Genomic DNA, 20,938 nt, shown 5'->3' with positions numbered 1-20,938 from the left:
GCACCCCCCTTAACCTGCTTCTTACTTATTCCACCACGGGCGTCTGTCCAGACTCTCTGCTTCATCATCCCCAGGCCTCTTCTGTGCCTTGAATCAGCTGTTGGTTCCTGAAATACATGCGTGAGTTTTACCCTGACCTGGCAACAGCCCTCTTACCCATCTACCCGGGCCTAGACTGACTCCACCCAGACCGGATTAACTCGTGGGCGAAAGCTCACGCATCTTCTCGCGGCAACCCGAACCTCAAGGCCGACCCGATCGCGGAAGCCTCTACTTCCTCCTCTCAAGATGTACAAGTGAACGGTACAGAAGAGGGATCCCACTCGGGTCCCTCTGAGAAGGATAACGCCAAACCCGCCCTGCTCGTTCGCATGCGCAATGGCAGCGGCCGATTCGTCAATCACACCAAGGATGCCCTCTTCCACAGCTGGGTCAACGTCCTGCTGGTCTTCGTACCAGCCGGTATCGTCGTCAAGGCTATCGGCCTGAACCCCGCGATCGTGTTCGCAATGAACGCCGTGGCCATCATCCCTCTGGCGGGTCTGCTCAGTCACGCGACTGAGAGTGTGGCCTCCCGCCTGGGCGACACGATCGGAGCCCTGATCAATGTCACCTTTGGTAATGCCGTCGAGCTTATTATCTTCATTATTGCCCTGGTCAAGAATGAGATTCGCATCGTTCAGGCTTCTCTGCTGGGTTCTATCCTGGCAAACTTGCTTCTCATTCTGGGAATGGCCTTCCTACTAGGTGGTCTCCGTTTCCAGGAACAGATATATAACAGTACCGTGACCCAGATGAGCGCTTGTCTGCTCAGTCTGAGTGTGACGAGTCTGTTGCTTCCTACTGCCTTCCATGCCTCGTGGTCCAACAGTGCCAATGCAGACCGTGAGACTCTTAAGGTTAGCCGTGGAACCAGTGTGGTAAGTCAACACATCTGAATGCAATGTCTCGACACAAAGCTAACAGATCAGGTCTTGCTACTCGTGTACATCCTGTACATTCTCTTCCAGCTCAAGTCCCACTCCTACCTCTACGCTAGTATTCCTCAACGAATTATCGACGAGGAATCCCACCCCGGTATTCTCGCCGAGCTCATGAATAGCTCCTCCGAATCATCATGCAGTTCCAGCGATGAGTCCGTTGACACAACAACCTCATGGAGTACCGCCAAGCGCATCAAGCGAGCCATGAAGCACCGCCGACACCGCAAGTCTAGCACCAGCTCCAAAGATACCGCAATTGCCAAGAAGGTCATGACCAACGAGAACAAGAGCTCGGTCGGGAACTCTATTGCAAGCAACAACAATGACTCTAGCTCATGCGCCATCGACTTTGCTGATGATACCCGCTACGAGGCTGATGATGACGCCCAGCCGGCTTCTGGATTCCGCTCGCGTGATTTCGGCGTCCCGGCTAGTCGTGTGCAGAGCGCACAGAGCGATAGTTCTCGCAAGCGCGAGAAGGAGCGCAAGAAGCGTCGCTCGAAGAGTGAAAAGTCTCGTGCTCAAATACCTAAGCCGACTGAGGTCGAGGCTGCTCAGGCTGAGGGCGCTCCCGGCATGAAGGGATTCTCGTCCGCGCCTAATTTTGCTGGCATAGAGGGTGGTGGAGAAGTCGATGCTATAAAAAGAAAGTCGCCTTTCGGCCCTATACCTTCTCTGCTTTCCAGCACCGTCTTCAGCTCCCAGTCCCCGAATAACTCCCCTCATCTTGGTGCCGGTGCTTCCCGTCCGGGTATCTACCGCAGCAATTCACTGCCTGCGCATATCAGCCGTGCTCCTCCCGTCGGTAATGCCGTGCAGTTCGCTCGGGGCGCCGCCCGTGCTCCTGGTGCGGCTGACGCTGCGGCTATCGCCCCTACGGACCACCAGCCCGAACCCGATATGTCTCGAACCGCGGCTGTGGTCTTGCTTCTCTGTTCCACCGCCCTGGTCGCCGTCTGTGCCGAGTTCCTAGTCGATGCCATCCCTGGGATGCTCGCCAGCTCGTCCATCAGCGAGGCCTTCATCGGTTTGATCATCCTGCCCATCGTTGGTAACGCTGCCGAGCACGTTACCGCTGTCAGTGTGGCTACCAAAAATAAGATGGACTTGGCTATCGGTGTTTCGGTCGGTAGTAGCATCCAAATCGCCATCTTCGTCACTCCCCTCGTTGTTATCATCGGCTGGTGCATGGACAAGGACATGTCTCTATACTTCACCCTATTCGAGACTATCTCTCTATTCGTGACGGCCTTCGTGGTCAACTTCCTCGTCCTAGACGGTCGCAGTAACTATCTCGAGGGCGCCCTGCTCATCGCCGCCTACGTGATTATCGCTCTAGCGGCATTCTTCTACCCGCCCGCCGACGAGTCCAGCGCCTTCGCCGGCTCGAGTGGTTAAAGGCTCACCGGTGAACCCTGCCGGGCGTGAAGCCACTTGCTCTAAATCGGTCACCCAGTGTCCCCTCAAACACAGGATAAAGCTTTTCTTTCGCTGTAATCAGGTTCAGACTGGACATTCTTACTATTTCGTCAACCTAAGATTGAAATGAATTGAACATTGAATATTTGAATATTAAATATTTTGGATAGGGGCGTTTCCCCCATCCCCTAATATGAAACCCCTCTCCACTGCCTGTAATCTCCGTAGCGCCCAGACTCTTAGCCTGCGTCAAGTTACTATGCCCAGACCTGACAACAATACTAGCCACGTGTGCCGCATCGAGTGGCTGTGTCTCCCACACCTGAGCCACATCGTGGCTCGGCAAGTATGTTAGCGCCGCACCGGACGTAACTAGTCCCGTTCGGAGATATTAATTTTTGGAGAACACACCAGAATTCTGGTCCAGGGACCGGCTCCACACGAGACATTTGGGGCTGTGGGGTGTTTTCCATCTAGGGTGTGATAGTCCTGTCCATCTGTCAAGCTCCTGTGGAGCGGGCCGATCACGAGCCGTGGTTCCGTATGCAACATACTCTGCAGCCTTGTACTGTACTGTGCATGGCGCTTCACAGCCCGCCAGCGCTTTCAGACCTGTAATACGACGCCAATTATAGCATGACTTGGCGCCTGCTGACGATCTGTTTTGTCGTCCCCTAGAATGTCTGAATCAGAGGGAAAACAGCACATTGCCATGCACAGCCCAGACTCGACCGTCAGGGGTAACTGAATGATAATCGCTGCCTAGTCAAACCCAGGATTCATCGCACAAGGCTTGTTCGACGCTACGTGACTCCACAACATTTTCCAGTGTGAGTGGAGATGGAGTTCGGTTCTGGTCGGATAGTTGTCCCTACATAAACCCACCTTCCCCTCTCACCCTGACTCTCCCTCTTCCTTCTCCAATCCCCTACACAAAACATGTCCTACTACGCCGACCCTTACAACCGTCCTCCTCCGGGACCCCCTGGTCCCCCAGGCTACGGCCAGCCCTACGGCGAGCGCCCACCCTACGAGCGCGGCCCATACAGCGCCCCTCCACCCATGGCCCGACCCCCGCCTGGTCCCCCGCCCCCAATGCCTCAGGGCTGGCACCAGGAATGGGAACCGAACATGCGCCGCGCATTCTGGGTCGAAGATGCTACTGGTCGCGCGCAGTGGGAGCCTCCTTACGGAGGTCCCCCGGGTCAGGGCTACTATGATGGTTCACGCTCTGTTCCTCCGCCTGAGCCGCAGGGCGGTTACTATGCGCCTCCCCCTGGACCGCCGGGCGGATATGACCAGCGTGGTTATGATCAGGGATATCAGCAGCCCGCTGAGGAGAGGAAGAGTAATACGGGCAAATATCTTGCCGTCGGTGCTGGTGCTCTCGCCGTTGGTGCGCTTGGTGGGGCGTTCATTGAGCATGAGATTGGTGAGTTTTATTCGCTCATACTTTGAGCAGTTTGAAGCTAATATGGAATAGATGAGGACAGCGATAAAGATGACCAGCGAGAGGCTTACGAGCAGGGTCGTGAGGACCAAGAGGACTATGATGATGGTGGCTGGTGATCCTTCACTTTTTTTTCTTGCATATCGATATCGCACAGCATCGGATAGGGTTCAGACTTGAATGCATTACATTCCACAATACTTTGACTCCACGGACATAGGTAGATTTGCTTTCACTTCCAGCACAGGACCTCCCCATGCAGCAACCCAAACCATCCGTCCTTTTCCTCCACAAACCGTCCCCAACCATTCGCAATAACCTCCAAGTCCTTCTCACTTGCAAATCCCCCTTCGACAGCCCCTTTCGAAAACCCACTCGACTTCGCCCTCTCCATCATACTCCCACCCCAATACCTCCTCTCCGCGGGACTAGAGAAACACCAACTCCCAGTACTCCTCTTCACCATACTCTCCTCAAACCCGGCCTCCATAGCCCAAACATGAATCCTAGCTCCAGGATGCGGATTACCCCCTCTAGCTTTCCCCATTTTTCCAGAAATCTCCTTCCATTTCAGAATTCCTTCATTGGCAGGATGCCATTCCATCCCCGCAGACTCACGCGCAGAGACAATCCCGCCTTTCTTCACAACACGCCTCATCTCTTTGAGACCCCTTACAGGATCAGCGATATGCTGTAACACTTGATGAACATGGACGATATCGAAACTCTCATCAGGAAACGGCAGAGAGTGGATATCACCCTCCATGAACTCGACATTCGATATTCCCTGTTCCCGTGCGAGTGTGCGCGCAGCTGGAAGCGGATCGGATACGTATTCTAGGCCAATCACGTGGCCTCGTGGAACATGTCGTGCGAAGTCGAGGGTTATGCTTCCAGGACCGCAGCCTATGTCGAGGATTTTCATGGCTGGGAGGATGTGAGGGAGGAGGTGCGGGGAAGAGTTGGCGAGGGTGCGCCATTTGTGGGTTTGGAGGACGGAGGAGGAGTGATCGTTTGTGTAGACTTGCATTTTGATGGTTCGTTGAAACTCAGGATTGGGAATGGAGGTTAGAGGTTGGTATAGGAGAGACGGGTTTTTATAGTTTGCAAATACGGAGCGGAGTTCGGAGTTGAGAATTGCGGGGCGGAGCGGGATGGACCATTGATGGCTATAGACCGGATCTAAGGGTCTATAGCAAACTTGTGTGCGTCATCATTTCTCAAGGCCAAATGTGGCGTATTATTTTCAACTGAGGCCAGTGTTTTTAAATTTTTGCTCCCTTGAACTAGCATTAGGATTTGATAGCTTAGGCGCCAAATTTAAGCAGAGAACCTTTTGACCGCATTGATTTGATCTTTACCTGGAAATGCAAAATTGAGTTTACAGAGCTATCTTCTCTGGCATTAGAAAAGTACACCAAGACGTACTCATGAATCCCAAGTTGATCAGGTGAATGGGAACACATCAGAAACTTAGCAACTCATTGATGAAACGAACGGATGACCTTACTGAAGTGAAACCGATGGAAAGCTCTGAGGCGCTAGAGCTTCTCCAAAAAAAGCTTTAACAAATAGAGGAGAGCTAAGAGAGTAAAAAATTAGTGGACGCGTTAGAGCTTATGCCGCTAGCGATCGTACACGCCGCGAGCTATATTCAAAATCGGGCGCCTCGCTATTCGGTATCACAATACCTAAGAGACTTTCAAGGGAGCGACCGCGAAGCTATAACGCTTCTAAAAAAAGAGATAGGTCATAATTACCGAGACAGGGAAGCAGAGACCTCAATTCTAGGGACATAGTAAATGTCCTTTAAGTATATACGCGAAAAAAGCTATCTGCAGCGGAGTTACTTTCTCTTATGAGCTTTTTTGAGCGGCAAGGGATACCAGAGAACCTTATCCGGTATCGACCCAAGAATAACTATATATTAAGTTCAGAGCTTTTGAATGATTCTAGTGATTCTAGTGAGGAGGAAAATATCTGAATCCGATATAAGCCCCAATTTTAAGGATAATATTGGGACATTAAGGGATTTTTCATTTATATCTATTAGTGAGGACGGCGCGTTTTTCACAATGCATCGGTTAGTGTAACTGACCATGCATGCGTGATTAAAATCTCATAGACAAATAAATCAATGGAGGGAGAAGTTTATTAGCAATCTGTTCGAAGAGTTTCCTACGGGTGAATACGAACACTGGGGGAGGTGCCGAGCGCTCTTTCCTCACGTCAAAACCGCAATGTCACAACGACCAATATCAGCTAAGGCTTTATAACAGTGGGCTACATTACTTTACAGAGGTGCATGGTATGCGTCACAAAGCGGTAATATTGCAGATATGAGAGAAATGGCGGCAAAATCAAAAAATCAGAGAGTGATCTTACTAGGTGAAGAGCATGAAGAGGTCCTTCAAAGCATAGGCCTATTAGCAATAGCATACTGGCTTAATGGCCGATGGGAAGAGGCTGAGCGGCTCCAGGTGCAGGCGATGAAGGCTAGTACGGCGAAGCTCGGCGAGGATCATGCCAACACGCTAACGAGTATAACCAATCTGGCGTCGACATACTGGAAGCAGGGCCGATAGGAAGAGGCCAATAAGCTCGACGTACAGGTGATGGAGATTCGCAAGACGAAGCTCGGCGAGGATCATCCTAACACAATAAGGGGTATAGCCAATCTAGCGTCGACGTACCGAAGACAGGGCCGATGGAAAGAGGCCGAGCAGCTCCAGGTGGAGGTGATGGAGACTCGCAAGACGAAGCTCGGCGAGGATCATCCTGAAACACTGACAAGCACGGCCAGTCTCGCTTTCACCTGGAAATCTTCAGGCCATACAACCCAAGCTCTTGATTTACTGCGAGTTTGTGTGGCCAAGCAGAAGCAAATACCGGGGATCAATCACCACCAAACCTTGCTAGAATGGGAATCGGAGAAGTTGAATACAAATACGCAGATGAGCCATTAATTTGAATAAAATATTCCACTTCGCAGGAACCTTTTACTTTTATTATAATTTGCTGCCAAACTCTTCCGATTATAGAAAGATATTGTACTTGTTTCACGAAAGGGCTAATCTTATTATTCTGGCGAGTCTTACTGCCGCGAGAGTGAGGCAGTTGCAACGGAAAGTGGGGTAACAAGATGAAAGTATTCAAGGTAAGAATATTGTCGGCGATTTTCTGAGCCTGTTATCACGTGGTTTTATCTTATAGTACGATTCATCCTTAATTTTGAGCGAAGCCAAGCGCAGGTCAGTGTGTTTCGAAAGAGGGCTTGAGAAGTGGTGAAACTGATTTCGATCCATCATGTCAAGCCCCTGCGCACGTACAGTTTCCATCCCCACTTGTTTTCCCTCTGGGGTGTTAGAATCGACATCTTTGAAACGCCCCTACTAAATACGGAACACCCTTTCATCCCAAGAACACTTCCTAAGCCACACCTACTGCGATCCTGCGAACGATGTCCACGAGTTAATGTGCTCCGCGTTCCGCCGTCGACCCGATTTGGTCCTGTGCTTCCTATAACCGGAGAAGATAATCTGGCGAAACAACAATACCCAGTACTACGTGTCGAACCAATTCCTTCAAGAACCTTGTCGTAAGTATAGGTAGCCCCGTACTGGGGCACGGGATACCACGATTCCGTTTGTGCAAGTGTCGATTGTTGTTTGAATCTTCGAACCCATATCAATGGAGCCTACACAGCATGTTGACACGATGTCTGCTTGCGTTCACGTGAAGGATGGTTTCCTACATCTACATAGTAGCCCTGAGTATACCATTGAGGCGATGAACTCAACTCATTGTAATATTCTCATACATGAATCTGTATATATTTGTAGGGATATCTAGCAAGAAACAAAATCATCACCACTGGCCCCAGTATGGGTAATCACACCAGCAAGCTGATCGTTACCGTTAAAGATAACACGGTCTGCGCCGGGCGAGCCACCATCATACACACTGCCGCCTTTGAGGATAGGGAACTCGTAGTATGTCCCGGAGACGGGGAAGCTGAAGCCCTCGTAGTTGTGGTAGACGTGGGGGTATGAGTCGTCGGCCTGGCCGTTGGCCTCAAGCTTATACCCAGCGGCCAGGGCGGCGGAGACGGCGCTGCTGGTGTAGCAGATTGTGCCACAAGTGTAGGCACAGGCGCGCTTTTCGTTGGGGGTTGGGATGGCAAAGACACCGGTGAAGAGGGTGGTCAGGGTTAGGAGCTGGATTGGCTTGTTAGGGAATACAGATGTGTAAAGTTGGTTGAGGGGTAATACCTGTGTGAGCTGCATTTTGGAGGATGAGTTGAATTAATGGGGATTAATGGGGTTGAAAGATTGGAGTGCTCGTTGAAGTAGATCATTGGGGTATTGGCTGCTTAAATAGCTTCACTGAAAGACCAGAGCTACTCATACTCACCTCCTCGTGGATTCTATCCCAGCCGAGACACCGACTTCGGCAATGTTACATCCTGCTCTTCAGTCTAGAAGAAACCTTCCATTGGCATCGATAATATGCATGGCTGAAACATACGCCAGTACAAGAAAGCTATACTCCAAGTAGTATGTTCGCCGATCGGCAGAGCCCTCGGGTTGAGATACGGCCAAGGGCTTGATGGAAAGGGCTCACATCGTGAGCGATTGAGTGGTTGAACCCGGCCCTGAGACGGCGATCAACCGGGTTTGGCGCCGGGTTCGACTATGCAGGCAGGGAGATGGACCCTTGCACCGTAGTAGTGTAGTTGATTATCGGGCCAATGGTGGGTTGTGCTTAGGGGCACGGTGTTTATCTAACGGTTAGATCGCGGGTGAGATGTGGGGTCGTGGGGATGCACAATCGAGGAGATGCGATGGAATCTTTTTTGGGCTTTTGATCTGGCTCTAGCGCAGAGTTTCCGGGACTATTCAACTCTGTCTAATATCCTTCTTCTAGATGCTACTGGTGGACTTTGAGTGTAGCTGGAGTCGGAGGTCGCCGAAACTCGGTTGTCCGACGGGTTCCGGGTGAAGATCACTTCTTGAAGAAATATATTGAAATCAAGGATCTAATTATGCACATGTAGTCGCTCGCTTATCCGACAACAATATCGCTAATGCGCGACCACCAAGCCCTCGGCTTAGTAGTTTCCTCTTCCGCGAATTCTCTTCTTCCGGTCCAAATGTCCATGTCTTCCAGCTTGATCCAGCTCGTCTTGTGCCAAAATTTATAAACAATGATGAATAATGCAAACACAGGGAGCATAATGTAGTTTATTACAAAGTCTTTCGCGCTGAAAGGGTTCAAAAAACACGTGTATCCCTGGAAGAACACGAGGAAGATATTGGCTGCGAGAGACAGGTAGGTGCCCCACGGGTAGAAAGCAGCCTTGTATGGTAATTTCGATGGGTCCTGGCCCTGAGCGACAAGAGCACGCCTGAAACGAATGTGACAGACACCGATAACGCTCCAAACGAGGAAGGTGGCCACTACGAGATAATTAGTACATGGACGTGGTCGATTGTTGCGGCTGCACATACCTCCGGATAGCGTTATCAAAGCAGAGTACACCGCTCCAGCACTTGAAGATTGTCCCAAGAAAACAATACAAGCGAAAATGTTTGTAAAAATCAGACCGACCCATGGCACTCCCGCTTTATTGGCGCGACCGATGAACTTGGGGGCTTTTCCGCTTCTAGACATGAAAAGGAGGACGCGAGACGCAACGTATAGAGAGCTGTTGCCAGCCGAGATTACACTGATCACAATCAATGCATTGATGAGATGCGCAGCGGGTAAAATACCGGCCTCAGTCAGGGCGATTGTTAAAGGTGAGCTGGCGGTTTTGGAACTACCACTCAACAATGACTTGTCATTGTACGGCATGAGAATTCCGATAAAGAAGATAGTCCCTGAAGAGGCGTTAGATAGACTTGAGAGTGATATGGTCTGAATGTACTCACCAATATAGAAGATCAGGATACGCCAAAACACTTGTTGTATAGCACGTGGAACTGCTGTCCGCGGATTGGCAGACTCTCCCGCCGTAATACCAACCCTAGTTCAAAATTAGTATCGATGGCTCATGGAAAGAGTCTTTGCAGCGTACATCTCAGTGCCCGCATATAATGTCCCAGCCACGACGAAAGTCTTGGCAACACCATTGATTCCATCTGCGAATGCGCCCGGGTCATGCCAGTATTTGAATCCAATGGTCTGAGGCCCAATCGCCCCTGCACTGATACAAAGTGCGAGAATGAAAAACACAATCAAGGCCATAACCTTGATTCTGGATAGGGTTAGCTTTTTCCACGGGTCTGTTGGAAAAAATGCTCACAATGAAAGCCAAAATTCCATCTCTCCATAAGCTAAAATGCCCAGATTCGAAAGGACAAGAAACAGGAACCAGAAGATTAGAATCCAACCCCATTGAGGAACTGCCTCCGTCCAGTATCCAATAACGAGAGAAACCGAATTGTACTCGTTGGCAAGGACCTGCGCTTGGTTAGCGAGTGCAACAAAACAAAGTGCCGGGTCCATACTGTCACCCATAGCCACCAGTACGCCCATCCAAGGCCGAACGCGAGAGCTTCATCGACAAAACGCTCAGCATATTCAATAAATGATCCGGATATGGGGATCAATGTTGCCATTTCACCAAGTGATTGCCTGTAGTCAAATGCTGGTTAGGAAATGGGGAGTATCAAGACCAGTAGAATACCTACATAACGAAGAACACAATGATGCCAACAAGAGAAAAGCTGATCAAAGAGCCAGCAGGTCCTCCATCATGGAATGCATTACCAGAACTAACCAGTAGACCAGGACCAATGATTCCTTCTCAGTGTTAGCTTAGGCTATGTCAGTCCTTTTGGGCAGACACACCTCCGACAGCAATCATCTGAAGATGTCTTGACTTAAGTTGTCGTTTTAACGGGGCCTCAAATGGATCCCTTGCAGGCCCGTCGGTCGGCTTTCCCCCTTCAATGGACTGTCGGCTAGCCGTCTCCCCATCACTGACAGGCGCTGGATAGGCGAAAGCGCCCGAATCCTTTTTGTCCGCCATTGGCAAGCAGGAGATAAAGGATAATTTGAGATTGAACCCCAAATCGTGTGGAAAATGGTCCAGAATGTGCAGTCAAAGTATCTGCGCGCGATCGCGGGGCGGGAATGCACATGAAAGAGCTGCGGTGAGCAATATCGGGCAGATCTTATTTGCCGGAAATGTCGCGATAGGATCCAACTTTAACGCAAGGATCGGCACTCTGGGCAAGCTGGGCACTCTGAGCGCGGGGGTCCAACGCGAACGATGCGTTCTTTATGAAAAAATGCGGAGAAGAATTCTACTATCTTGTGCAGGCTAAGTGAGATGCACAAAATTTCCAATTTTCGATTTTTATAAAGAAGAGACCGGAAGGATCTGCAATGTGGGTCTGTTCCTGGCTGAGGGTTCTACCGCTTGAGCCATCACGCCACACTTTAAGTTGACCGTGTTCAGGCCCTTGCCAGAGCTTACTAAATCGAGGGGATCGAGAAAGGTACAATGCTAAATGTCGTTGTCAATAATGTTTTTTCTTAAATTGATTTACTGAACCAAAGCATCAAATTTCTTGATTTCGTCCCGACTCGGTAGGCCTGCAATAGACGAGAAGAACCCCTTCTACGCCATGGAAGCAACTTAACCCAGCCCAAGTGCACCTTCAGGCCCTAACCCCTGCCATCAGGTAATGTACCAAATCGTTCTGATTACCCTAGCAGTTGCTGCAATCGCTCAAATCGGTACGATACTCTATCCTAAACTTTAAAAGGATCTAATGATTATTTTATAATATCAGATCCCGAGTTATCTGTACCGGCGTTCTTCTCTGGAATTTGTATCTTATTATTGGGTGTTGATGACTGGGATATCTGGTAGACAGGTTCATGCTATGCCTCATCTTCCAGATCAGGGAAAACAAAGCCGAAAATGGACCTGAGTTCTGTAATCTGATTATTTGATACCTGGGTATCCTGAGATATGGCATGATTGAGAACAATTTCTGTAAATATGTTTGACCCCAAACGGCTCGCCAATGCACTCATTCGTTGAGTTGAGAAAAATGCAATGCTCGAGCTGGTTGCTATTCATGACTGTGTTGAGAAAATAGAATTAAGTAAATGCCAGTATAACGATCCGCACCGCGTGCTCTACAGCACTCATTTGCTTGCATGAGACTGTCTCCGCCATCCAACGCGGCGATTGTCAAGCGGCAGTCGACGGAGGCGCGAACTTGATCATGGCCCCCGGAATGACAGCATTTATGACTGAAAAGGGGGTCCTAAGATCTACTGCGTCAAATGGTGATGGTAGAACACAAGGAATTGCTCAACCCAGCACAGAAAGGTCGAGCCCGTACGCAAGCCAGGCGAAGATCTTCTGCCAAGGAAAGTACAACGTCGCAAGTATTATGACGTCCTTTCTCGTGCAGGTATCGGATACGGTCCCCACTTCCAGCGTCTTGATGACATTCGAACGGGTAGAGTGGAAGCACGCACGGCTGCTCGCTTGTCGAGCGATGTCTGCGGAGATGAAGAGCATTATCACATCCACCCCACCATCATTCATGCTTGCATCCAATCGGGTCCCCTTGCGGCGATGAGAGGTCGCGTGGAGGCAAAGAATTACCGTCGCGTTCCCACAAAGATCGACAGAGTGACTTTGCATCGCTGCACCCCAGTTGCTGACATCAGTGTCGCCGCATCCGCTGTCTCAATTAATGGAAGTGGTGATGTTATTAGCCGGGTACAATGCATAGCAAATAGAAGTATCATGATGGACAGGGAAGGCGCAAAGCTTTCGCCCTTGGAGGATGCAGAGGATACAGGAACGGAAAAGCCAATGACATCCGCGCGTCTCACCTGGGGACCACAAATTGACTTCTTGGACGTCAAGCGTCTCATCAAGCCCGAGGTCCCCAGGCGTCTGTATACTACAATTATGGACGAGATTTCCCGCTTGTGTCTGGTATACGCGGAACGACGCATAGAGGGAGCTCAAACCCAACTTCCCCATATCGCCAAGTATATGAATTGGATCAAACACCAGGTCCAGGGATATGGAAACCATTTGCCAATGCTCGCTATGGATGATCTTTCTATTAAACGGCAGATATCCAGCTTGGTGCAAAAGCTGCTTGGGACGCAAGTCGAGGACTGTGCTACTGCTGTCCAGAAAGTAGTCAACAATATCGAAGGACTATTGTCTGGAGAGACGGATGCTCTTGAAATGTTACTGGCCGATAATACAATGACAAAGCTATACGTTGCCACGGACGCTGTGGATCGATCCCAATTCATCCGCCATTTGTCGCACACAAATCCCAATCTTCGCATACTTGAGATTGGTGCTGGTACCGGGGCATCCACTGCCAGCATTCTGAAGCATCTGGTCCTACCCACTGGTCAACCCCTTTACTCGAAGTATGCGTTCACCGATATCTCTTCAGCATTCTTTGTCGCTGCAAAGGATCTCTTCACAGATTATCGGAACATCGAGTACCGCGTTCTAGATATCAGCCAGGATCCAGTCGAGGAAGGCTTCGAAGAAGACAAATTTGACCTTGTAATCGCCACTAATGTTCTCCACGCCACAAGAAGTCTTCATGAGACTTTGAAGAACGTGCACCAATTACTTGTGCCCGATGGCAGACTGCTTCTTCATGAGATTGATTCTCCCTCCAAATGGCCTAATTTTATTTTTGGAACTCTGCCAGGCTGGTGGTATGGTGGACCTGATGGTCGTCCAGACCAACCCTACGTCACTCCGGCTCGATGGGAGAATGAGCTGCGAGACGCAGGCTTCAATGGACTGGATGCGATTGTCCTTGATGCCGAGGAGGGTTATCAACTGAACGCCATCATGGTTGCAAGCCCGCGGACGGAGCGCAAGGCAGTCAACAAGACAGTGTCTATTCTATGTGATGATACCGGCACCCATCTGACTCCTTTCTCTAGAGTTATGGAGGCCAGAGGCTTCACTATTCAGCCGTATAAAATCGGCCAAGAACTGCCAAAAGGCCAAGATATTATTTGTCTTCTTGATCTTCCGCAGCTTTTCTTTCGGGATATTGAAGAAGTTCGCTTCATGGCCTTCCAGCGAGTACTGAACAGCCTGGGAGATTCTGCACTGTTCTGGGTGGCCCAGCCATGTCAGATTCAGTGCTGTGATCCCGACTATGCTCAGGTGATCGGCACCGCTCGTACGATCCGTACTGAGATGCTTTTAGACTTTGCTACGTGTGAAGTGGACCACTTCGGATCGTCTTTGGAGAAAGTGGTTGATGGATTTTCAAAATTCCAATTAAGAGTGGAGACTGAGACGTTCAAGCCGGAGTATGAATACGCTATTTGTGATGGCACCGTGAACGTTGGCAGAATTTATCCCTTTTCCCTGACCAATGAGCTTTCATCCGATGCCGTTCTGGATGAGCGGAGTGGACTTGACATGAGCAAGCCTGGACGTCTCAGCACTATGAAATGGGCCCCTTGGGAGAAAAAGAGACTCAACGGTGATGATGTGGAGGTATAGCTTCACGCAGCTGGCCTGAACTTTAAGGGTGAGAGTCTTGATTCATCAAAATCCTCTTTATAGCTAACACATGTTGTGCAGGATGTTCTTTGATCATTAGCAGTCGTCCCCTATCCCCAGGATGGCTTTGGTATTGAGTCCAGTGGAATTGTCTCCCGTGTCGGTCCTGGGGTGACCGATCTTCGGGTCGGCGACCGGGTTATGCTCTTAGGCGACGGCTCTTTTGGTTCACATGTCGTCACTCCGGAGAGACTCTGTACCAGAATACCGACAAGTCTCAATTTTGAAGATGCTGCAAGTATGCCAGCGGTCTTTGCAACCGCGGTCTGCTCGCTTTTATATATTGGAAAGTTGCAGAAGGGACAGGTACGACACTCTTCTTAATCGGTTGCTTATCTCGATACTAAACTGATAAACCTCTAGTCTGTGTTAATTCATAGCGCCTGTGGTGGTGTCGGTCTGGCTGCCATTCAGCTTGCCCGCATGGTGGGAGCTGAAATTTAGGCAACTGTTAGCAGTGAAGACAAGATTCAACATCTCGTCAAAACTTTTGACCTTCCCAGAAATCGCATTTTCCATTCAAGAGATACCAGGTTCGTGGAAGGAATAATGCGCGAGACCAACCAACAAGGCGTGGATCTCGTACTCAACTCTCTGTCTGGAGAACTCCTTCATGCCACTTGGGGCTGTGTCGCCGAGTTTGGCACACTGGTTGAAATTGGAAAGCGTGACTTCCTTGGTGCTGGTAAACTTGATATGGGCACTTTCTTAGGAAGCCGGACGTACGCTTGCTTTTATCTTGATGCACTCATGGCTAGGAAACAATCGAAAGTCAAGGGGCTTCTTCGTGAAATCGTGTGGTACTTGCAGAGTGGGCAAATCACTCCGATTCGCCCGAAGAAGGTTTTTGATGTCGTGCAGATCGAAGACGCATTCCGGTACATGCAACGAGGCCAGCATCTCGGCAAGATCATTATCTCAATCAGGAACTCTGATGGCGACCTGAATCTTGGCACTGCATCTGTCAAGGCGATGAAAGATCTGGACCTCGAAAAGGGCGCATCTTATCTTCTCGTTGGTGGTCTTGGTGGCCTTGGTCGGGCCATTGCAAGGCATTTGGTCGAGCGCAATGCACGCCGTGTTTTTTTTCTCTTGAGAAGCGCTGGCAAATGGCCAGAGGACCCTGATACCATTACAGAGCTTGAGAGTATGGGCTGTGAAGTCGTCCTTGTTCAGGGAAGTGTTCTTCGACAAGAGGACGTGAGGCGCTCTTTGGAGCAAGCCCCAAATCTAAATGGAATAATCCAATGCTCTATGGTTCTTCGTGACGAGAACTTTGGTCGTATGAGCATAGACGAGTGGAAAACCGCAGTGACACCAAAAGTCCAAGGAACTTGGAATCTCCACAACGCTGCAATTACCGCCGGTATCCAACTGGACTTCTTTATCATGTTCTCATCGATGTCTGGTGTCACTGGTCAAGCTGGCCAGGCAAATTACGCAGGAGCAAACACTTTCCTGGATTCCTTTGTTCAATACAGAAGAAGCCTAGGGCTCGCGGCCTCTTCCCTGGATATTGGGGCTGTTCAGGACGTTGGCTACGTTTCGCAAGATGATGCCCTTCTGAAGAGGATGAAGCTTGCAAGTGTGCATGGAATTACAGAACCCGAATTAATGGAAGCTGTCAGTGCAGCGGCTCTATTTCCGGCGATGTCTCCCATTGACTGCGATACCCTGGCTGAGCCATTTGCTGACCTGCACACCATCGCTCTTGGTTTATCAACAGCAATTCCTCTTAGCAGCTCTGAAAGTCGTGCGTTATGGAGGAAGGACATTAGAATGGCTGCCTACCATAACTCATCCAAGACCGGGGCAAGCGCTTCTGGCTCAAACAGTGATAATCTCAATCCTTCCTTGCCCGAGCTAAGGAGGATACTGGTATTCTCAGTACTCAGGAGTCCACGAACTTTTTAGCCCAAGAGATAGGCAAGAAGCTGTTCGTCTTCCTCCTGAAGTCTCCAGAGGACCTCGACACTTCTATCTCACTCGCCCAGCTGGGCATGTATTCACTGGTTGGTGTCGAGATACGCGGCTGGTGGAGGCAGACATTTGGTTTTGATATCAGCGTACTTGAGTTGCTTGGTATGGGCAATCTAGATGGACTAGGAAGATATGCCGCGGAAGGCGTGACGAAGCTACTGGCTGAAGACCATCCCTATACATCTACCCGACTCCGTACATTCTCAACTGTACGGAAAATTCTTTAGCATTTTGAAACCCTTGAATTTCTTCTTTCTATTCTCAACCAATACAGATTGATCTCACCTCAATCTTCTTAGACAACTACGTCTATGATTCTTGAAATCACCATATAGACTTATGCTCTTCCTTTATCTAAGTCAGAGGCACTTGAATAGCTAAAAAGCCTTTCGCAAGGTCCTATTTGTATGCTGCGTGACGCATGCGGGCTATACATTCAGTGTTTGCAAGTACAGGAAAGACGGAGATAAAAGATGAATCATTTTGCCAGCTTCAACAGGAGCCCCCAGGTCGACCGCATCTGCGCGAGAGTTTCTCTATGAATGTTGAACCCCATTTTGCACTATGCTGATTAGTGACTGATCACGAAGTTCCGCCTCACGTAAGACATACCTAGTGTTCGTCGCGACAAAATTCCACAAGGATTCGAACTTTTCCTTGCGTTCCTCGTCACCAAGGTTCAACGCCGCGAAGAGAGCCTCCGACATTTCTGATGTGTTGGCCGGGTGGAATGGTATACTTCCATCTCTCATGAATGCTGCTGCGCCAGCAAATTCGGATAATACCAGGACGCCGTGATTCTGCTCTTGACACGCAACGTACTCGAAAGAGACCAAGTTCATGCCGTCTCGTGTAGAAGTCAACAAGCATGCGTCGGCGACGGAATAAAGTGCCGTCAACTCCGTGAATGGGACTGATCGGTGCATATATAACAAGGGGGTGCCCTCCGGTGTCGCTATTCTTGTCAGTCAGGTCATACATGGGGATGGAGGATTGACCGAACCGTGCTTTCCATTTATTTTTCCCGCAATCGTGCAAAGCTCCGTTTCAAGATCCTGGTACTCTTTTACATCTTCTCTGCTTGGCACAGCGACTTGGATGAGAACAACCTTTGTCCGAAGCTCTGGATGATCATCCAGAAAATAATCGAATCCCTTCAACTTTTGCGTGAGACCCTTTATATGATCCAATCTGTCAATTCCGACGATAACCTTCATTCCCTTATAACGCTCCTTAAGTGACTTGATCCGCTCTTGAACTTCGGGTCTTCGCAACGTATCGGTAAACTTTTGGGGGTCGATACCGACAATGAACTTGTCGGTGCAGACAAGGCGGTTTTTGTATTGAATCTGATTTGGAATTTGAGTTTGCGCTCCACTAGAAAGCTCTTAGTCGCGATCCAAATTGGAATCATTTTCATTTCCACTCACAGTAGACTTGCACATGTATCAATGAAGTTATGCTTATACTCATCCGTGTGGAATCCAATTAAATCACTCGACAACAGGCCTTCAATCAAGTGCTTTCGGACTGGGAGATTTCTCCAGAAGTCACCTGCTGGGAACGGAGTATGTAGAGAGAATCCAATTGCGCACCCCTTCCCCTGCATTTGAAGTTGCTTGCGAAGGAGCTCAGGGAGAAGCATGAGGTGATAGTCATGTACCCAGATCAATGTGCCGCTTTCTGCTGCCTCTGCAATGGCATCTGCGAATAGCTCGTTCACACGCTTATAGGCTTGCCAGGGGCCATCGTCGTATAGAATGCCAGATGTGTAGTGGAGAATTGGCCAGAGTATGCGATCTATAACAGTCAGCCAGCTGGAACATGTGCAAGATATTGGGATGAATTGATTGAATTACTAGAAAAGCCATTATAGTGCTCGTGTGCTAGATGGCTATCCAGGAAGATTGGGGTCGCACGGTGTTTTTCCAAACTTTCGACCACTTCGGCTCTTTCTTCGGGATCTTTCACCTCTATGCCAGGCCAGCCAAACCATCGAAACTGGGTTGATTTGGTGAGTCCCGATAGTGCTGTGACGAGACCACCACTCGACAACGAGGATTGAAAGGCTCCATCGACGCGTCTGACGGACACAGGTAGACGGTTGGAAACAATGATAAGATTGCGCTTCGTGTTGGCTGACTCGCCCATGGTGTTCCGAGATTGGGTGTTCAACGCGGTGTAAACTTCCAAGACTTTGGTACAACTAAGAATCGGTGTAATTGTTCAAGCAAATACACAAGCTTTATAGTCTTGATTAAGGCTAGGCTAACCCCTGATCCGGTATATTGAGCGTTTTTTGCCTTTTGCCGCTTGATGGCAAATGGTACGTCAGAATGAATATCCGACAGCGCGACTTTGAGCAATTTTATAAAAACACACTTCAAGAAACTAGTCACGTAAGAGATACGTTTCTAGGGTATTTCAATTGCTTTTTTCCCACATGCTGTCCAGCTGCGCGTTTTCGCATTACTGCAGGAGTTTAGCACGATCCATAGCGGTCAACATTTGGCTATCCCGACACACCCATCTTTAGGCAGGTAGGTACGCGGGCCCTCTCCTTTATTCACCGTTTTAAAGTCACCTATATCTATATCATAGAGACACTGGAGATAATGAGTCTAGGCATTTTCTAAAAGAATTCATTTTCAAGGTTGTTGTGGCTGTATATACGGCTTCTATGTTTATAATGCTTTTATATATTTCGTCATTCGTAGGTCAACCCGCTCACATTTCCCGACCTCCAGATATCGGCTCATTGCTTGCTTGCTCTGCGCTTCTGCAACCATATAACAATAGCAAAACACCCCAGTCCTGCCGCATATGCACATCCAGCGAACGAAATGAGACCCCAGTACTCGCCACCACAGCGGTTGAGGATCTCACCCGCGATGGGAACACCAGTCAAAGCCCTACAAGCAGTATTAGTCAATACCCACCAACCTTAGAAACGTTCAAAAAAAACTTACCCGAAGCTGACAATGGTATACACAGTTGTATAGTACCGACCGTAGTTCTGCACCGGACAGAGCTCACCAACGCACACGGGAACCAGGCTAATGTTGCTCCCGCTCGCGAAACCGAAGACAACAGAGAAGATAATCACTGCAGCGATGTTACCTTCCGCAGGCATCCAGATAGCAAGGACAGAAATCAAACACAATACATTCGTCAGAATCAAAGTATTGAAGCGTCCAATCTTGTCCGCCAAAATCCCCGGCAACCACCTTCCTGGAAACGAACCAGCGTTAAAGAAAACAACCATCAAATAAGACAATTGCCTTGGAACCCCAGACGCGAGCGAATAAGACGCGATATACTCAAGAGGAATAAAGAACCCCCATTCGATAAAGAAAACCCCAAGCGTCGTCAATGCCAGGACCGGATCTCTCAAAATCGTCAAATCAGGTAAGAAAACCTTCGCCGACGGCGGACTCGGATCTTTCGGTGGGAAATTCGTACGAACAAGCAAACACCCCGGAATCAGAAGGACCAACGTGATCAATCCGATAACCCTTGTCGACCAGGCAAACCCAATCTTCGGCGCGAGATTCTCCAACACGAGAGGGAATATCACACCCCCAATACTCCCCCCACTCAACGCAAGACCCGTAGCCGCACCACGTCGACGACAGAAGAAATGCCCAATACTAGCAACAGGAACGATGAAAATGAAACTCGTTCCCATTCCACCAAGGATACCGATCACGACAATGAAATGCCAATAGAGCGTACAGAAACCCATGAGGACGAATGTGAGAACGACAAGGAAGGAGCCAAACCACATCAGGGCCTTCGGGCCCTTGGCGTCGAAGATTGGTCCGATTTGGATCCCGCAGAAGAAGACAAGGAAATTGTAGAGTCCGAATATCCAGCCAATTTGGCCAGATGAGAGGTGCGAGAGTTGGTGCGTGGATATCCAGGCTTGGTAGATTCCTATACTGTTCATGAGGCCTAGGCCGCCCATTATTGAGCTAAAGCTGCCGAGGACGACGAGGTTCGCGCGGAGGCCGCCTTCTGGGTAGATTGGGGCATTTTCGAGGGAGGGTTTTGGTTCGTGGTGCATTTGGATGGTGTCGTTGAAAACGAATATATAACCTGGGAGAATGATAGAGTTCGGTTGAAATTGAAGAGTGTAATTTTTACAAAGTCCAGACACGAGATCATGTGTCTACTATATAGCTACCATTACTTTAATCCACTCCCAATGCATCTCATGGAATTTTCATATACTTCGGCGAACGGGTGGTTCCGTCGGACGGTGGCCGCGAATAGCTGCACGCAGAAACCGGCGCCACCTATAGGCGAGAAGCTAATGGGTCTCTGGGATGCCGAGAACTGGATTCCGATCCAAGAGCACAGAGAAATGCGGCTTAAATGAAAATTTTCCTATCCAAGTTCAACGCTTATACCTCACTGGTTCCGGCGGCGAAGATGCCAAGACTCGGTAGGCGACGGCCGCTCGGCGAACCTGTCGGCGAACGTGGAGTTGGGTTCATCGGGCTGGAA

At 49.4% G+C, this 20,938-nt stretch overlaps 9 protein-coding genes across 9 annotated transcripts; 4 read left to right on the top strand and 5 right to left on the bottom strand.

Annotated features, from left to right (window-relative positions):
- Nucleotides 1–116: 116 nt before the first annotated feature.
- N7443_007267 (uncharacterized protein) lies at nt 117–2,381 on the top strand (the record flags this gene model as incomplete). Its single annotated transcript, XM_056887323.1, has 3 exons — nt 117–120; nt 190–920; nt 972–2,381. The coding sequence occupies 3 exons, from the start codon at nt 117–119 to the stop codon at nt 2,379–2,381; spliced, it is 2,145 nt and encodes a 714-aa protein (XP_056739014.1).
- Nucleotides 2,382–3,341: 960 nt separating this feature from the next.
- N7443_007266 (WW domain protein) lies at nt 3,342–3,971 on the top strand (the record flags this gene model as incomplete). Its single annotated transcript, XM_056887322.1, has 2 exons — nt 3,342–3,834; nt 3,886–3,971. 2 exons carry the CDS (start codon nt 3,342–3,344, stop codon nt 3,969–3,971), a joined length of 579 nt encoding a protein of 192 aa, XP_056739013.1.
- A 113-nt stretch (nt 3,972–4,084) lies between these two features.
- N7443_007265 (class I SAM-dependent methyltransferase) lies at nt 4,085–4,882 on the bottom strand (the record flags this gene model as incomplete). The annotated part of the gene is made up of 1 exon (XM_056887321.1): nt 4,085–4,882. The coding sequence occupies one exon, from the start codon at nt 4,880–4,882 to the stop codon at nt 4,085–4,087; it is 798 nt and encodes a 265-aa protein (XP_056739012.1).
- Nucleotides 4,883–6,467: 1,585 nt separating this feature from the next.
- On the top strand, nt 6,468–6,818 carry N7443_007264 (uncharacterized protein; the record flags this gene model as incomplete). The annotated part of the gene is made up of 1 exon (XM_056887320.1): nt 6,468–6,818. The coding sequence occupies one exon, from the start codon at nt 6,468–6,470 to the stop codon at nt 6,816–6,818; it is 351 nt and encodes a 116-aa protein (XP_056739011.1).
- An 882-nt stretch (nt 6,819–7,700) lies between these two features.
- On the bottom strand, nt 7,701–8,138 carry N7443_007263 (extracellular guanyl-specific ribonuclease RntA; the record flags this gene model as incomplete). Its single annotated transcript, XM_056887319.1, has 1 exon — nt 7,701–8,138. The coding sequence occupies one exon, from the start codon at nt 8,136–8,138 to the stop codon at nt 7,701–7,703; it is 438 nt and encodes a 145-aa protein (XP_056739010.1).
- A 778-nt stretch (nt 8,139–8,916) lies between these two features.
- On the bottom strand, nt 8,917–10,888 carry N7443_007262 (amino acid permease; the record flags this gene model as incomplete). The annotated part of the gene is made up of 8 exons (XM_056887318.1): nt 8,917–9,311; nt 9,363–9,734; nt 9,786–9,880; nt 9,932–10,111; nt 10,160–10,317; nt 10,365–10,491; nt 10,548–10,659; nt 10,708–10,888. 8 exons carry the CDS (start codon nt 10,886–10,888, stop codon nt 8,917–8,919), a joined length of 1,620 nt encoding a protein of 539 aa, XP_056739009.1.
- Nucleotides 10,889–12,159: 1,271 nt separating this feature from the next.
- Nucleotides 12,160–16,656, top strand: N7443_007261 (reducing polyketide synthase sphB; the record flags this gene model as incomplete). Its single annotated transcript, XM_056887317.1, has 7 exons — nt 12,160–12,214; nt 12,291–14,383; nt 14,510–14,755; nt 14,813–14,875; nt 14,918–16,202; nt 16,256–16,283; nt 16,338–16,656. The coding sequence occupies 7 exons, from the start codon at nt 12,160–12,162 to the stop codon at nt 16,654–16,656; spliced, it is 4,089 nt and encodes a 1,362-aa protein (XP_056739008.1).
- A 251-nt stretch (nt 16,657–16,907) lies between these two features.
- N7443_007260 (trehalose-6-phosphate synthase) lies at nt 16,908–18,580 on the bottom strand (the record flags this gene model as incomplete). The annotated part of the gene is made up of 5 exons (XM_056887316.1): nt 16,908–16,965; nt 17,042–17,384; nt 17,433–17,806; nt 17,860–18,229; nt 18,289–18,580. The coding sequence occupies 5 exons, from the start codon at nt 18,578–18,580 to the stop codon at nt 16,908–16,910; spliced, it is 1,437 nt and encodes a 478-aa protein (XP_056739007.1).
- Nucleotides 18,581–19,184: 604 nt separating this feature from the next.
- Nucleotides 19,185–20,495, bottom strand: N7443_007259 (uncharacterized protein; the record flags this gene model as incomplete). The annotated part of the gene is made up of 2 exons (XM_056887315.1): nt 19,185–19,341; nt 19,399–20,495. The coding sequence occupies 2 exons, from the start codon at nt 20,493–20,495 to the stop codon at nt 19,185–19,187; spliced, it is 1,254 nt and encodes a 417-aa protein (XP_056739006.1).
- Between the last annotated feature and the right edge of the window lie 443 nt (nt 20,496–20,938).

Source organism: Penicillium atrosanguineum, assembly GCF_028827265.1.
Source record: "Penicillium atrosanguineum strain IBT 20685 chromosome Unknown utg000006l_segment0_segment0, whole genome shotgun sequence".
Taxonomy (NCBI): domain Eukaryota; kingdom Fungi; phylum Ascomycota; class Eurotiomycetes; order Eurotiales; family Aspergillaceae; genus Penicillium; species Penicillium atrosanguineum.
This window is presented reverse-complemented; position numbering and strand designations above follow the sequence as displayed.